This window comes from Penicillium brevicompactum (genome assembly GCF_028827555.1).
Source record: "Penicillium brevicompactum strain IBT 35665 chromosome Unknown utg000001l_segment0_segment0, whole genome shotgun sequence".
NCBI lineage: Eukaryota > Fungi > Ascomycota > Eurotiomycetes > Eurotiales > Aspergillaceae > Penicillium > Penicillium brevicompactum.
The window spans coordinates 1,441,282-1,458,353 of NW_026623203.1; the positions used below are offsets into that span (position 1 = coordinate 1,441,282).

Sequence of the window (17,072 nt, forward strand, 5' to 3'; positions counted from 1 at the left end):
GAGTTTTGTTTGATTAGTATGAAACTATCCTTAATTCTGGAACGCTCGAAGTGAGGAAGCACTATAGGCGTCAGTGATAAGAGGGATCCACGTAAACAGTATCTGTTTCATGGCTGGGGGACAGTTGACGTCTTGTATGGGGTGATAGCCTTCCAAGATCCCACCCTGTCCAACATCTCTAGCGCCCACATGGGGACTCTGTACCGTGATCGGTAGAATCCAGTCCATCCCTTGAGATAATCTGGGCGCGTTAGTTGCGGGGAATCTCGGTTCTACGCAATGGCAGACATAACAGTTTCCAATAGTTAGAATGGTCTCAATTGCCGGAGCGGGAGTTGAAGCTGACTGTTGTCGCTCATAGCCTGGGCGGTTCTTTTGATCAAGGCGTTCAAGGCGTTGGCGCCAACCGGTAAGGTGAGAATCAGCACGTCGCGAATAGAAGACCGGACCGCGACGCTGCTTGTATCATTGGAGCGCTGTGCACACTCATCACTAGGCTCCGAGGCAGCAAGCCGGCTTGAAGTCCCACTCGTTGTAACGACCATGTTTCCGCCACCTGTGTTTGTGAAGCGACCTAGCTGCTTATCGCTGTGATTCCCAAGATAACCGCAGAGGAATTATGAGTGGAGCGCATGGCGACGGACATGGGGATTCTGAGGAGCTTCAATGAGAAATGCCGGCCGGGTCTCTGCAGTCAGTCGGGTAAAGGATCGTGAGAATTTGAAATCAGCCAGTGAGCCTGGGTTGACCATCGAGGTGCCTTCTGTAAGACAAAAGAACAATCATATATCACGGTGGTAACGAGGCGTTGAGGCACTTGTTGCTGGGTCATTCAGAAATCTGAGTTGGTTCATGGGAGTGCTGCTAAGGTTGTGGAGGGGTTTGGCCTGTCGAGCATACTCCGTATCGTGACGAGCAATATTGCTGCGAGCGAAAGAAGCTCGGGTATTCTGCCTCAGCTGGACCGAGTGGCACGGAATACGTCGCTTGTGCGGTGTCCTCTGGCGGTGAGCTGGAATTTGAGGAGAAGAAGTCTCCGTCTTGTGTTGGTCAAGTTGATAGCTCCATTAGTAGCGTTGCGCCAGGCTTTTTCATGCCATCAACACGGCTTGAATTGCTTCATTGGTGCTCATTGCTTCTTCCTTTGAAGGGTTGAGTGTGAGCAGCTCTCGCTTCTCAGCCCTGGTCGCGTGGTGGATGCAGTGTGAATGCCAAGACATTCTCCATCTGCAATTGGAAGAGCTCGATGCACTCGTAAGACGCTTGGTGGTCTCTAATTGCCATAGCAATAACCAATAGCTGGGTCTGGAGCCATTAGAGTGACTCCGAGGTATGATGTATCCGATCATAACATCGATTGCGGATAGCTTCGGGACCCGCAGTGTAGTCGAGACCAATGGAGCACAATACGGAGTAAGCAAAGACCTGTTCCTATCTGATATTGCCTCGATCCGACTCTTGGCGAAAATCGGAGGTATCAGCCGTGGACCGGAGTGCACAGGGTAGGGCGTAGATCACGATAGCTTCAGCATGACTCACGGGAACGGATGGAGTCAAGACGGACGATTTCATCCGTGCCGGATACCCATCGTCCGCGCTAGCAGGGCGATCAATTCGGCGACGGGACTCCGAGAGGGAAGCCACGTGAGCAGAGAGTAAAATACGAGTACGGAGAACGGAGCGAACGGAGCTTGCAAAATTGTGCACGACCCACCTCGGACACGGAGTTTGCCAACGTCCTTAGTGCCGAGTGTCGGAGAATTCATGGAATATTGGACTGTTCGTATCTGAGATATTCGCATCTGACATTTAGGGCCTTAAGTCTAGTTTCAGCTCTCAGCCTCATCAGTACGAGTATTTCATACCTGTCTCGTATTGACTATGAGCCATGACCAATGCTTACTGATTTTTAATCCGTATCTTGAGCAATAGTCTAATAGCTTTGAAATACGGAGTAGCTTTGAATGACATTATTGACAGCCCGGATAGGCTAATCGCACAATTGAATTCTTCTAGGCCATCTGGCATTTCTGGCAACGGTAACGAATAGCCGAAGCCCAAAAAAAAGTCCTTGATGTCATCTGTCAAGAAAGCGCGGGTCCTCGGATTTTTTTCGAACAAACGCCGAGCACCGACACTTTATTGATTGGGGCGTTTAATACGGAGACCCTTTTCATTCCAGGGTTTGGTGCCCGATGATTAATCCATATCTCAGTCTGGAGTCAGGATGAGCAATATGACTCTCGGGCTAGATGCGATGATTCTTCTTGATTTGTTTATTGACTTTCAAGGTTCGTGGCGCCCATCACAGAGTACTCCGTATTGGATCTCAGCCTGGACACATGGAAACGTCAGGTTGGAGCGTCACGAAGCGTTAGATGTGCCCCAAAGCAGACTAGTCAACATTCAGAGTACCCATTTTGGCATAAGGCTGGTGAAGGGTGGAGCTGTTTCAAAAGGGGAAAACCCTGCGAAACCAACCTTGGAAGGGGGCTCGGATGCTTGGCTCGGTCATATCCGCTTACGATCTCGGAGTCTTACTCGTCCCATTTCGCCCGGAGAAAGCTGGTCTTACATAACCCGCCAAGCTGATAAATGACCTCAAAAAAACGGGTTGCCAAGTGAACGATGGTTGGGGGCCTAGCGTGACGTAAAGTAAGAGTACATGATGCTGCCAGCAAGGTATCGACCTTGGAGGTACTCGCAGGTCCAGTACATACACATTCCAGCAACATTGGCGGCTCTTTATTGGACCCCACATCCAACGCCTCTCACACCGCGTGCTGCAAGGAGGGTAAGATTAGGTCTGCAGCTTTCAAATGCGCGAGCAAATAGTCTGCCTGGGGCAGGGCGCTCTCAGATAGACCAGATACGTGGACCGTTTGAGGATCATATTTTTTTGAGGTGCTATGCCGCGATGCCAACAACACTAAATACTAGGGATTCCCCACTATGGAAGAATTACACAGCCTAGTTGGCGCTGGTCTCAGCATCGCCCTGATATCTGGGGAATGTTGCCAAGGCTAGGCGACCGGATTAGGAAAGTGATGCAGCCGCATGTAATTTTCGGTAATCTGCGGTCAATCATACGAGAATACCGTGGCTTTCAGAGGTAGGCTATTTGGGCTTGAGCTTGAGCTCGGGCTTTGGCAGGATATGAGGTGATTGGAAATTACCAAATGCGTCCGAAGTAACTACAAAGTATGGGGAAGATTGGAAATCAGATTTGGAAATATTCGATTAGAAATCTCACTAAGCAACCCAATGAGCAATGGGGATTGGGAATTTAGGATTTAGGACATAAAGGACATAAGGACAGGAAGGAAGAAGAATACGAGGTTGGTAATCGGGAGCAAGTGCGACCGACTCGGGCCACGGCACCGGCGTATTGGTCATCCGAGTCCCGTTCCAGTGACTCACGTTTGACAGGCTATTGAGTCGAGTAATTTGTACGGAGTTTGTAGTATGAACTTCTAGCTAATTGTATGAATAGTTTATAGAAAGTAGCAATACTTATTTATCTAGGCAATGAAAATCCATGCACTCCGAACTCCGTACGGAGTATGAAAAGGTAGCGGTGAATCATCAATAATCAAAAGACGGTAATCCGGCGTAATAGCTGCATTATTCATAAAAATTTAATTCCGGTGGATCTCCAGTAAACTCCGGTTCGGGGCGATCGAACTAAAAAAAAAAAAGAAAAGAAAAATAACGCTGCCTTGTCATATTAAATAAACCTCCAGGTCGCTGCTCTGGGAGTTGATTTCTTCTGTTCATCACAACTATACTATCCAAACTCGTTTCACCTGAAACATCTTTGGATCTATCATACAGGGCGACACAAAGTACCGTCCACACTAGTCCATCCCTTCCGATCACACCGCCCCCGCGTCGATCCGCCGTGACTGGTTGAGTCACCAACAAGAGTCATACCCCGATTAATTCAAAACCCAGTCCTGGCCCACCATGGACTCCTCTTCTGCAACTTCCTTTGCATCCACTGCGAGTCCCTATTTTGACTCGCTTCATCGCCGCCGCCAAACCAAGAAAATGAGCATCACCCAAACATACTACCTCGCCCACACTGCCCGGAAGAAGCTCACTCGTGAAGCTTCCCGGGCCGATCACGATCTACGTCTCCTCGTCGGCCACGCCAATCTCCTGGACTCCCTTATGTTCGATCTTGCCGATGCCGAACGCGAGCAAGAACGCTGGTTCAACCAAACCGTCAGCGGTGCCACCAAGACCTCTCCCTCCCGCCAACACATCCAATGGGCCTCGACCGTCGTCGAAGAGCCTGAAGAGTGGGAGGAGGATGCCTCCGACCTGGACTCGGATCTCAGCGACAGTGATTCCGACTCCGACTTTGACGAATCTGAATTCGTCATCAACACACCCCGTCGTCGCGCTCCCTCTCCCGTGGCTCCTTTCCACGATGACCTTCTCGAGGAAGACGAAGGCGAGGATACCGATTCGGACTTTGAATACGACGATGCAGAGGACCTGGATGACTTGAGCTTAACTCGCTCGCCATCCCGCCAATCACCACCCGAACTCCTTGCTGATTCGGATGGTGAATCTGAGGACGAGGCGACGCCCCCGTCGCCCCCTCAACCGACCCTTGAGGCCTTTGATGGGAAGGAGGCTGCCTCTGCTATTGCATTGGCGGGCTCTGACCCATCCGAACTTTTCGAGCAAGGGTATTTCGGTGCACGAGAGCAGATCATTGAGGCCTACTAGGCCCCCCTCTCCCTCTATAACGATTCTGCCTTGTGTACCATTCAGCGATTCTCACCGTGATACCCTCATACTCTTACGATTGTGGCCAATGTTCAGCGATTCTATTCTCATCTCGTGTTCTGTTTACTGGCGTTTTTGGATGGCATCATCATGGAGACTGTGTCTCCATTGCCTACTATTTTTTCTCATTTTATACATACCCCTCTCATCTCTGGTTGCAATGGCAGCCCAACAGCTCTCCTTGCAAAGGTCGAGACTGCATTCGAACATGTTTGAAACATGCGGAGACATTACGATTCCATCTGGAACCATCTGGAATCCGAAATTATATAGACGAAACACGTCAAAAGGAAATAATACATAAAAATTCTAAAATATTTCAACCCATTCCAAGATATCAAGATTCTAAGATTCCCCATGTAAAACAATCCAGACTCTGCGAATGCCAAACCGGCAGAATCAGCAATCGTCAAGAATCCAACCCACGGCGCATGTGACCCGTCGATCGGAGCCCCGAGCGCGGGTACAACCAAATGGCAGCGCAGCACGATAGCACGCCATGCGCTCTGCTTCACCGCCGGACAAGCTTGATAGATCAGAGATCTGATCAAAGCCAAGTCTGATCTTCGCGGCTAAGTCGGCATAGTGCAAACTACTAACTGATAGCGTCGTGAAGGGTTTTACTAGTGGTGATCCTGTCCCCATAGATAGTTCGTAAATCTCTACTCCGTATTTCCTGTCTACTCCGTAGACTATTACTCATCCCCCATCTGGTTAGGAGACTACGGTACGGAGTACTGGTGTCATTAATTTGAACTGGAGTTTCGGAGTTACCGTAAAGTGGAGAATGGTGGAGCGGGAAAGGGTGATTTTTTCTTTCTTTTTTTCTTTCTCGCTTCTTTTTGCTTCTAGTGTGGTGATTCAGCTGGTGTTGTTCGGGTAGAGATTGGGCTGGAGGGGAAATTTCTGGTGGCTTTAGGGACTAATCTGTATGTGTGGCTCTGTCGGGCTGATTATTGGGTTGGGTTGACGATCCCCCTATTTCCTATCTGCATTCACTATCTGACAGTTGGGGGGCTTGAGACCCTGAGATATAGAGTTAGTCATGGGTAAGCATAAACATCTGTCTCGGTTTCAGGTGGCTTGCGCTGTTTGCTGTGGCTTGCTCGGTGGATCTGGCCGAGATACCAACGAGTATCTTTCGTACTCCGTACTCCGTACCTCCGTGTTCTATGGGCCCATAGGGAATGATATCAACTTCCAAGATTGACTTTATGCATGACTTCACCATGTTAGGCTGTTATACAAAATATGGAACCCAACCTTGTTTGTCGGAAATTTTGGTGGCCTATATAGCAATGCCGAGTACAGAGTACGAATACGAATGTTTATGTTGTCATCCTTCTAGAAGGCTTGTTTCACACAGGATGTGGTGGTCTCAGACTCCGTTTGATGTGTTTCTGTTTTGGGCTTAGGTACTTTATCATGTTCCAACGTTAGCTACTAATATGGAGTATGCAAGGCATGAATACTGAATTGTTGTTCTTGTCATCCACTGTTGAAAATACACAATCCATCTTGAGATTTCACAGAAATATACATCCCACTCCTACCTACCTGGAGTACCCCATAGACTTCCAACTGTGTAGGAGGTACCTAGGTACAGAATGAAGCAAAGAGACATCTGCTAGGGTAAAAAGTTCACACATGATAGAATACCAAGGTATTATACACTGCCTTGCTATTTTCTTGAGCGTAGCCTGGAAATGTACGTCAATGTCACGTGGAACAGTTGGTCAAAAACCGATGACATAATCAATTAAGCTCCCTATCGATAAGTGATCGCCGCCCTGACCCCTCGCTGCATCCGTCACTCCTCCCCTTTCGTGCAATATGCCTCGTGACCATTAACATTCCTCCGATCTTTTGCAAATGCTCTTTTGAAACATGACATCAACCTACCGTCTGGTCCTGTGGAACACCCAGCAATCCCATGGACGCTGATACACGCTACTAGCCACTGCCAACTGCGTTAACTCCCAACCTTGGAAGGGAAATCAGCAGACCACCTAGGCAACATTCCCCTGCATTGGACTTTCGTCCCAGAGCTACCTTGAAATGTCTGCACCAAGCTCCCCCAAACCCTCGTTCGAGAGCCAAGGACGACCTAGATCCAGCGATCATACGACTCCAGCTGCGGGGTCCGGTCATACCCGCAGCCTTTCCGGTGACGTTCCTACTCGAGACAAAAGTCCACGGCGAAGATCAATCCAATTCAGCGTAGGCGCTGCACAGTCTCAGCTACCAACTCGGTCGTCAAGCATCAAATCAAACGTAAAGGAGAAACGGCTATCATACGGAGATACCCCGACGAGGGATCTGGAAGAAAAAGAGAGGGAACATAGGGCTGCACAACTGAACAGAGGGCCGTCCCCTCCCCCTCCTAAGTATGCTATACCCCAAATCCACATTCTTCATGAGAAAAATGCTAATACAGAACAGGACCTATGAAAGAGGTGTATCTTTTGACACCTTCGATAATTTCGACGCCACCGATTTCTCCCTCACCCTGAACTACAAGCATAAGGGATATCAGAGCACACGCCGAAGCAGAACGTTCCTATGTGGCACGGATCAAAACGACTACTCTGAATTTGCCCTCGAATGGCTCATCGACGAGCTGGTGGATGACGGCGACGAGATCGTCTGTCTCCGAGCGGTGGAGAAGGATTCGCGTATCGCCACCGATATTGCGATTGAAGAGCGGAAATACCGCGAGGAAGCCGAGAAGCTATTTGAGCAGGTAATACGGAAAAACAGCCAGGATGAAAAGGCCATCAGTCTGGTTCTGGAACTTGCAGTGGGCAAGGTTGAAAGCATCATCCAGCGCATGGTAAGCTGACGTCCTTGACACTGTAAAACACATCAAGTCTAACATAACCAAGATCCGCATATACGAACCCGCAATGCTCGTGGTCGGCACGCGGGGCCGCAACATGAAAGGCGTGCACAGTTTACTCCCAGGCTCCGTGTCTAAATACTGTCTTCAACAATCTCCCATCCCAGTTATCGTCGTACGCCCATCCCCAAAGCGCGAAAAGAAGAAAAACAAGCGCCGCGCGGACCCCACGCGACGCAGTTATAACCATATCTTGGAACTGAGCGAACAGCGCGGAAGCCGCATATTCGGCGCCAGCTCAAGTAACGATAGCAGCACCTCCAAGCTGCCAGACGAAGAGGCCGCAGTCGCTGAAGCCTTGGGTCTTCCGGCCTCATACTCAAACGCGAACTCGCGCAGCTCACTGTCAGTCTCAGACCGAAGCAGCATCAGCCACGATGATTCCGACTCCACAACTCCTGCTCGGAACTCGCTTGATGCTGTCGTCATGAAGAGCCCTATCGATAGTCCGGCAGATAGCTCCCAGGAGAGCGTTGCCGAGACCCAGCCCACGGGCGGCGCCGAAAATGACTCCTCATCTGACTCGTCCTCCACGGAAGGCGAGAAGTCGGACAACGGCGCGGATACTAAATCAGTTTCAATCCCCTCTATCGAAGTGTCTGGGGACAATGATCAGAACGGATCTTGAACCATGATTGAGTCATGACTTGGACTCGAAGATCAGGATTTCCTATATTCACGATGCATACGAATCACTCTATTACCTCTCATTTGGGATTTGCGCAGCAGTCTTGGCCACCCACTATCCTGCAACTGGTCCCATACCCCGAATACCCATTTAACATTTACCAAGTCCAAGCATCTGGTTTACCTAGCCTTGGATGATTACTGGCGCTTGCCACTTACAAAAGAACATGAATTGAACCTTCAAGACAGGTACATCGCGTCGCATTATAGTTGTAGCTTGTGGTTGCAGCGTCCCTCGAGTACAGAGGTAGATAAATCTAACTCAAGTCAACATAAAAGCATCATGCAACCTGAACACAGACGAGATCCTTGCCATGAATAGCACCTCGAAACTACAACACGAGTATCCAGCAATATAATCTACGCACCCAAGCACAATGTAAACGAAGAAATTCATTGAAACTATCGTATTCAAGAGGCGAAGCATCATTCAATCGCATCGTAACCGAGAATGCTCTGGGTATTGAAGAAGGACAAGAGAAAATGTAGAAAGGAACAGAAAGTAGAAAAAGCAAACCCTTCTTCACGATGAACAGGATTGAGGATCAACCCGATCACCACCTCTCAAAACCCCGAGAAAACCCAGCAACGGAAAAGGGAAAGAAAAACAGAATCTGAAAGAGCAAAAATCCTACTATTAAACCCGGTTCATCATTGCCGTGGTCGCCGCTCAAAGCTCAGTGCTCCGTGCCCAGTGCCCAATGCTCACAGGGAACCAAAGCCATCGTAGGAAAATAACAGTTGAGAAAAGAAAGGTGAAGATGTGAAGATTGTACACTATGAAGAGGAATTTGATTCGGTTCGAAAAAAGGGTAACCGCGATAAAGATGAAAACGGAGACCTCAGACCGACCAGTCGGAAAAATGCATGGGAAACCGCAACAGAAAAAAGCCCAGCTCCGGGAGGAGGTGGGTTGAAACAAAATGACGGAAAATGAAATCTTTTGTATGAACCAGAAACGAGAAGCGTTGATCATTAACTCCTAAGGACTTTCTATGCTGTGGATTCACCATCCTTGACAGACGGGGTTTTTGAGGGTCGACGTTCAGCCGCGGGCTGCGACTTGGTGAGCATCGGAGAGGTAGGGTTTGAGGGGGGCGAGGTTGCCATGTTATCCCGGTCCTCAAGGGCGGCGAGCGCACTGGCTGGCTATTAGCATCTGGGGGTCCTTGGGAGAGAATTGATGTCCACGCGGGCGCGAATCACGTACCTGAAAGCGTTCATGGAGGAAGTGTCCTTGTCTTCCTTCTTGCCGGCGGGAGGGGTACCGGTGCGCGAGCTGGCGGCGCTGTCGTCACTGCCACGGACCAGGTTACCGCCGGGGCCGAGGTTCTTGCGGCCACTGTTGGTGCGGGAGCCGAGAAGGCTGGAGGGTCCGAAGGACATGGGCTGGTTGGTGTTGCGGGTAGCACGGAGACGACGGAGATCGTCACTGCCTACCTTGCTGGAGGCGTAGTCAGGGGGAGGAGCCTGGTTTCCGTATCCGAATCCACGGGCGTCACCGCGGCCCATGGGCATACGGCCACCGCCACCGCGGTTGCTGGTTTGGCGCTGACGCTCAGCCTCAGCGGCTTGTTGGGCGCGGGCAGCCTAGATTCAAGTTAGTATTGAGAGGGTGCATTGGATGGTACAGCGAAAACTTACAGCCTCACGAATCTCAACGATGGTCTGAGGACCCTTGTCACCCTCCTTGGAGTTCCAGCGAGCGGCGCGAAGATCAATGATATCCTGATAAATTGGTTAGTGTCCTGATTCTCCTCATTCAAAAGGGGAACCAAAGGGTACTTACGAGCAACATGAAACGGAGACGGCTGGGCAGGTTGGGGGTCTCGACCATGAGGTGAATGCGGGCGAAGTAAGCATCCATCATAGCAGGTCCCTTCTCGGAGGCATCGAGACTGGCACCAATGGTGCGGAGAAGAGAGGTCAAACTCTCAACCTCAGCCTCATCGGGAATGCCCTCGTAGTCAACAAGCTTCTTAACACACTCGTGCATGATACGCTCAGTAAGCATGCCAAGCTTGTAAAGCTCACCAATGAACTTGACGAGACCGAGACCACGACGCTTAGCGGCAGCAGCAATGTAATATTCATCAGACATCATAGCAACCTATTGATAGTTAGTACACACGAACCATATGCTTGGACCTTGAAATATAACATACCTCTTCAGTGACGCCCTCAGGCTTCTCGGGAAGGTTGACCTTCCAACCACGCTCGAACTCCTCTTGACAACGGTTGAGCAGGTACTTGCGGAACAAGCTGCCACCGGCAACGACTGTGCCGTTGCGATCGCGGATGTTCTCATCCTTGATATCGGCGCTCATGCTCTCAAGCATACTCTTGCAGAACTTGGCGTACATGGGGGCCCAGTGAGCCTCATCAGTAGCCTTCTCGAAGGTGAGCTGAATGACCTGGCGCAGGGTGCGGCCGTCAGTCTCATCCTTGGACTGGGAGACAATTTCGAGGATCTGTCCAGCGATACGATCGAACTTCTCGGGAGTCATCTTGTTAAGAGCAGCCTTGACCTTACGCTGCACGACGTCAGGTGCCATGTAGCCTGTATCACCACCAGGGGCAGGGCCAGAGGCAGGTTGGCCGACACTGCGGGGCTTCCAGCCAGATGCGGTGGTTTGGATAGCCTTGAGGTCCATACCAGCGGTGAGGGGCATAGACTTGTTCTGCTCCTCATCCTTGCGACCACCGGCCTTGCTGCGACCACCGGCCTTGCTGTCGTTGCGACCACCCTTAGAGCCAGTGCGAGGTCCAACACCGGAACCGGTGCGCATGTTGCTGAGGGGGTTCATGCCAGGGGAACCGCCTCGCCCGAATCCGAATCCAGAAGCAGTGCGGTTGCCCATGGGGTTACCGCCCATAGGAGGCATCTGACCAGGGCGGGGTGCGGCGAAAGTACCCATAGGGAAGTTACCGCTCATACCACCGCGAGAGGGGTTGCGGCTACCCATGCTGGGGGTGCGACCGCCTTGACGGGCAGAGTCAGTTGGGTCACCAACAGTCTCACGGACGCGGGAGTCCCAATCAACGGAAATCTTCTCCCTGAAAGCGGCCTGGAACTGCATCAGGAAGTCGCGGTCATAGTGGAACTTGCGGCCTTCGGGTGCGGCATCGTTCAATACAGCATTTGGAGGAGTGATTGAGGAGGGGTATGTGATCTTGCTGAGCTCAACAATGTACTTGGCGTTCTCGAGAGACTTCATGGCCGCAGTGGGCTGCAGAGGCTCGGTGGGCTTGGAAGTCTCAAGCTTGAGACCAGCAGGCTTCTTGGAATCAGCGCTCGCGGGCTTAGAGGGAGGACCCATGTCGGAGATGGGAGTGTCAAGACCACCCTCACTGGCAGTTTCAGTGGCACCGAATCCACCCTTCTTGAGAGAAGCGAACATATCCTTGTTCTCACTGGGGGCGCTTTCGCCGTTGGCGCGAGCCTGCTCACGAGCAAGTTCACGAGCCTCGGCCTCGGCCTCAGCCTTCTTCATAGTGGCCTCGTAGTTCTCACGCTCCTCACGCTCGGCCTGCTCGGCCTTGGCCTTCTTCTCAGCCTTGACGCGGTTGTAGTCCTCTTCGGCAGCACGCTCCTTAGCTTCGATCTCGGCCATTTCACGCTCGATGGCATCAAAGTCGATCTCATCGTCATCAGCAGGGGCGGGAGCAGGGGCCTTCTTGGGCTCTTCAGCAGCAGCAACCTTCTTGGGCTCCTCAGCGACGACAGGCTTGGCCTCTTCGGCAGGGGCAGCCTTCTCCTTGATGGAAAGGTCCTCAATGGCAGCACGAGCAGCTTCGGTGTCATCCTTCTTGGCAGGGGCAGACTCGGCTTCGGTAGTCTTGCTGGAGGCCTCATCAGCGAGACGCTGCTTCTGGGCAGCCTCGTCTTGCTGAATCTTCAAGCGGACAGCATCCTTCAACTCCTGCTTCTTCTCCTCGTCGGTCTTGGCAGCATTGGCCTTGCTGTCGGAACGAGCGTGCTCGTTGGCGCTGGCTGTGCGGGGAGGAGGAGTAGAGGTGGGGGGAGTGCTGAATTTCACGGGGGAAGGAGAAGCGCGCGAGGGAGAAGCGCGTGCGGGAGAAGCGTTTTCAAAGGTCTTGATCGAGCCGCTGTTAGGGTCCTTGATGACAATCGCAGCGCTCTTCTTAGCCGAGGGAATGACAAAGTGCGGCTTGGGAGCGGGAGAGTTGGAGGTTCGGCTGGCGGTGTGGGTGTGACCGGGGGTAGCTGGACCAGTGGGGGCGGGTCCCTGGCCGAGGCTTGAGCCTGGACGATCAGTAGAAACCTGGGAGGGGGTACGTGAAAGGGGAGCCGCCTGAGGGATAGGGGCAGGGTATTGTTGGCCCATGTACTGGTTGTTGTAGGGCATGCCCGCAGCACGAGGCTGGGGAGAGGGCGGGGTCATGTAGTAGCCACCAGCGGCCGGGTTGTAGTAACCGGCGTAGTTGGGATCGTATCCACCGGGGTAAGTCTGTTTGGTGTGCACAAGTGTCAGAAGTTGTTCAAACTGGCGGCTCTCAGGCGCAAGATCCATGGGAAGCTGGTTCTGGTAAACCGAGCGTTGCTGTTGCTTCCCATTATGTCTGGGGTTGCTGAACTTCCTTTGGGATTCACGTCGCGGAGAATTCTGAAGAGCATGAGGGGGGAAAGAAGAGGGATTGCTCACAGCTTGGGGACCCATGTGTTGGCCGTAACCGTAGGGCTGGGGGGGCATGTTGGGGTGTGCCATGGGGACCTGGCCCATCTGGGGAGTGGTAGGGTTAACATTGGCCAAAGCAGGGCTGCGTTGGGCTTGGTGAGGCGAGTAAGGAGCCAACGGGCGACCCTGGTTGGGACCGTGGAACTGAGGAGCCATGTTGGGACCTCCGCGGGGTTGGTTGGGGGTCTGGCGGAAACCGGGGTTGGGAGAGTAAGGCATCTGTTGTCCCTGGTAACCGGACTGAGAGTATCCACGACCGCGACCACCCTGGTGGGGGTAGCCCGAGCGTCCGGGGCCGTTCATGTTGTCGCTGTGGGTTGACTGAGAAGACTCGCGACGCATGTGGGGAGGACCGTGGGGAGCCTGATTGTGCGAAAGACGTCTTGTTAGCACATGAATTGAGAGAAAACCGAAAGAGAGGAGAGAAAATGAACAGGAGAGGGAAAAGAAAGAGAACGAGAGAGAACGAGAGAGAACGAGTAAAACGAGAAAAAAAAAAACGAGGGGGGAAAAACGAAAGGTAGACGGGGGACGGGGGACGGGGATGAACAGCATATCTTCCAAAAATGGAAATTTGATAGCAAGGTGCATAAATTTGCCGCAAAAATCACAGCGCTTGCACATCGAGACCTTCTGTTCAAGACGTAGAGAGGGGGAAAAAAGAAATCGCAAAACTTACGTTGGCATCACCGGATTCTCCAAAGCTACCGAAGTTGGGAACGTTTCCTTGAGTCTGGTAAGTAGATGGGGGAGGACGACCGCCGCTGGAAGCGGGCTGAGGAATAGGCGAGGGCGAAGTCTGAGGAGAAGTCACACGGGGGTTGGTGGAGGGCGCACCGAGACCAGTCTGAGCCGGGTTGGAGGCAGGAACCGCGGGCGCACCCATGTTGGGAGAACTCTGCTGGTTTGCGAAACCGAACTGAAGGCTGTTGGGACGGCTCGCGGGAGCGCCGCCGTTGGGAATGTATCCGGAGGTACCACTGGAGGTGATGGTCACAGAGGGCTTGCGAGAGTGATCGCCAGCAGCTGGAGCAGAGGGAGCCCCATTGACGATGGTGACGCCCGAAGCGGCAGGTTGGTTTTGCATGGGTTTTCCGTTCACAGAAGATACAGAACTCTGCTGCCCATTATGCGCTGAGCCGCTCACGGTGGCGGAGGCGGCGGTCGAGTCCGTCGCGGACTTCTTGGTCGCGTTGGCGTAGGAGGTGGTCGCCTGGGTGGGCTGAGATGCGGGCTGGGTCGAAGCGGAGGTAGCGGTGCTTTGTCCTTGTTGGCCCGACTGAGGAGGGTTCGAGGTCATTAGACAGGTTGTTTTCCGTCTGGACGCGCGAAGAGGGCGAGAATAGATCGAAAGAGAGGTGATGTCAAGACGCGGTAGAGGCGTGACAGGGCCACATCCAAACCTATCGCAGGTTAAAAGGGATAAAGAGAAAGGAGAAAAAAAAGGAAACTAGTTCCAGATGCAATGAAGACCAGGTACGCAGCAAAAGATGCGGCGTTTGGTCTACAGTTGCGAGTGTGTGAAGATGGTTAAAGGTTGGTGGGAGGAAATCGAAGAAAAAAAGTTGTTTCGGTGGAAAAAACTTTTGGGGTTTGTGGAAAACGAAAGGGCGTAACGGAGAGCAACTCACCACGATACAAAGGAGATTTCTGATGAGAGTACTTCTCTAGAGTAACTACAGTCTCTGGAGAAGTGATCTGAAGTTGAAGAGGTTTTTTTTTTATCATGATTTTCGATTTTTCTTCTTGATGTCTATTGACGCCACCCATGACATGTGCGTCTATCTACAAGTGAGTCGCAAGTACGAAAGAACTAAGAATTATACGAAACAGCCTATAAATTAGTTATGTTGCCTAGTTATGACTCTTTGAGCTCTTGGTCGTTAGGATATTCTTCTTTGCTCATTGCTTTCCTCTTCTCTCGTCAATCTGGAACCTGATAGACCCTCCAGTGCCCCATTTTCCCCATTTGCCACTCTGTTGCTCTATACTTACTACTAACTACACACTCCCCTGTATATTCTACCTACATGTCTTTCCTCTAGTGTACTTGGTATATCTGATATCCTGGGGATTTCTTTTCTCTCTGTCCGGATAACTCGGCCTTTCATTGACTCCAACCTATTCGTCGACTAGTTCCATACGGACTATTGTCCTCCCCCTAGTATGGAATAGTCGACTATCGGTTATTGAATGCTTTACGGAGTACAAAGGGATATTTCTCCCCCTGGCTCGATAGCACCGATACGGTGTGAAATACTTCCTTCATAGCCCCTGAGATAGGGAATATCAAATACATTGTCCTCGCGATCTCCCGTCCTTGCATTACCACTGCATCCGAATCTTCCTATGCATATTATTCCTCCGACCGGAGGGATTCGGACGGAGATCCTCGGCCAACAGGTATTTGACAGAGTAAGCAAAGTATTCATTCAGATCTGATTTGATCGCTTCAGCACGTTAAAATAAAGCCATGAACCTCCCGAGGTTCAGTTCCCTGTCTCTCACCCAGCGAGAGTACAGTGCTGCGATTCTATTTTAGTGGGTGATTTTCTTCCAGTTTCTACCTAAACCCTGCATAGCAAATCCCTCCGGCTACTCTCCAGATCGATCATACCCGGTGGCGCGCGACCGGGCAATCTCGTCAATGGCGCGGGCCGCGAAGTCCGTGCCAGACGACCCAGACGAATCCTGCTCATTGCTAAACCAGCCTGTAGACCATCCGCCGCTAGTTTTGCGGTCCGGGCGACGGCCCAGGTCTTCGTCGTCGACGACCTCGAAGGAGTTCTCGCTTCGGTTCTTTCGTAGCGGTATGCCGTAGGCCAGGTCGTCATTCTCATGCTCCCGGGGGTGCTCTGCTCCTCGCTGGTCAGGGTCGACCGAAGATGATCCAGGAGCTCACGCTGAGAGGAAATAAAGTGCGCCTTTTCGGCACCGGACATAGACTGCATCTGGCGCTGAAGGAGAGTACCACTGGCCGACAGGTGCTCGTCTTGGGCTTGGCGGGATCTTCCAGTAGACGTCGCAGCGCCCACAGCGGAGCTGAGAACGGAGTACCAATCGTTAGAGGCCGCCGCGGCTCCGGCGGCGGGGAGGTTGAAGCGCGAGAGGAGCGATTGCGCATACGAGGAGGCACCTTGTTGGGGAGGGGTTTCGGGACGCTGTGGGGGCAGCCCCAGGACTTTCTCTCGAATCAAATCGATAGCTTGCCAGAAGTATTGCAGACCCATGGCCTTGAGGCGCTCATGGGTCTGGCCGATAAACTCCTCGATCTCTCTCTCATGGTGGGCCAGAAATGGATCGACGTAATCTTGGTACAGTAGGCGAGCCCCTTGCGTCTGGGGAAGAACGAGATAAGAAAGGAAGAAGAGTCGAATCCAGCTATAGAATGGGAACCTGCATTGTTCGAGTGGTCAGCATGCGATCAGGTAATATGTGAGCGGTCCAACCATACCAGCCGATGATAAAGTAGGTCCACGATTCCGCCCAAATGATGATCGAGAGGACCACCCAGTACATGAGCCATGGTGCTAGCTGGGAGGGGTCGGAGGAACGGAGGGCTTTGAACGAAGCGAAGACGGGGAAGAAGATCGTGATGACCGAGCTATGGAATAGATCTGCGTTAGCTGATTGTGGGACCTCCCCGTTCCAGCCCGGAAGAACTCGAGATAAACTTACGACAGGACGTCCGCGAAGATTCCGAACATGGTGAGGTGACGCTCGAGGCGGTGTTTACAGAGGTCAAAAGTCTCGGGGCACAGTGATTTTTAATCTCCAAATTCAGCCCCGCTGTCTGAAGAACACCGAGAGAACAAAAAAACGGGGCCGAGCAGGCAACAAAGATAAAAGGGGGTAATAAATAGAAACAAAGCCATAAAAGGAGAAAAGGACTACAAATAGCTGACCCTGAAAGGAACCATAGACAGCCCTACAGGCGACATCACAATAACAAGTCGATATCAGCTGAGCGGTTTCTTGACGTCACG

General features: G+C 51.9%; 5 protein-coding genes across 5 annotated transcripts; 2 read left to right on the forward strand and 3 right to left on the reverse strand.

Moving 5' to 3' along the window:
* Nucleotides 1-107: 107 nt before the first annotated feature.
* Nucleotides 108-545, reverse strand: N7506_000308 (uncharacterized protein; the record flags this gene model as incomplete). The annotated part of the gene is made up of 2 exons (XM_056949604.1): nt 108-241; nt 347-545. The coding sequence occupies 2 exons, from the start codon at nt 543-545 to the stop codon at nt 108-110; spliced, it is 333 nt and encodes a 110-aa protein (XP_056815519.1).
* A 3,421-nt stretch (nt 546-3,966) lies between these two features.
* N7506_000309 (uncharacterized protein) lies at nt 3,967-4,740 on the forward strand (the record flags this gene model as incomplete). The annotated part of the gene is made up of 1 exon (XM_056949605.1): nt 3,967-4,740. One exon carries the CDS (start codon nt 3,967-3,969, stop codon nt 4,738-4,740), a length of 774 nt encoding a protein of 257 aa, XP_056815520.1.
* Nucleotides 4,741-6,858: 2,118 nt separating this feature from the next.
* On the forward strand, nt 6,859-8,327 carry N7506_000310 (universal stress protein; the record flags this gene model as incomplete). The annotated part of the gene is made up of 3 exons (XM_056949606.1): nt 6,859-7,187; nt 7,243-7,633; nt 7,686-8,327. The coding sequence occupies 3 exons, from the start codon at nt 6,859-6,861 to the stop codon at nt 8,325-8,327; spliced, it is 1,362 nt and encodes a 453-aa protein (XP_056815521.1).
* Nucleotides 8,328-9,379: 1,052 nt separating this feature from the next.
* Nucleotides 9,380-14,386, reverse strand: N7506_000311 (putative eukaryotic translation initiation factor subunit eIF-4F; the record flags this gene model as incomplete). Its single annotated transcript, XM_056949607.1, has 6 exons — nt 9,380-9,527; nt 9,597-9,976; nt 10,031-10,114; nt 10,176-10,496; nt 10,552-13,449; nt 13,766-14,386. The coding sequence occupies 6 exons, from the start codon at nt 14,384-14,386 to the stop codon at nt 9,380-9,382; spliced, it is 4,452 nt and encodes a 1,483-aa protein (XP_056815522.1).
* A 1,295-nt stretch (nt 14,387-15,681) lies between these two features.
* N7506_000312 (HVA22/TB2/DP1 family protein) lies at nt 15,682-16,793 on the reverse strand (the record flags this gene model as incomplete). The annotated part of the gene is made up of 4 exons (XM_056949608.1): nt 15,682-15,941; nt 15,989-16,482; nt 16,541-16,690; nt 16,765-16,793. 4 exons carry the CDS (start codon nt 16,791-16,793, stop codon nt 15,682-15,684), a joined length of 933 nt encoding a protein of 310 aa, XP_056815523.1.
* Between the last annotated feature and the right edge of the window lie 279 nt (nt 16,794-17,072).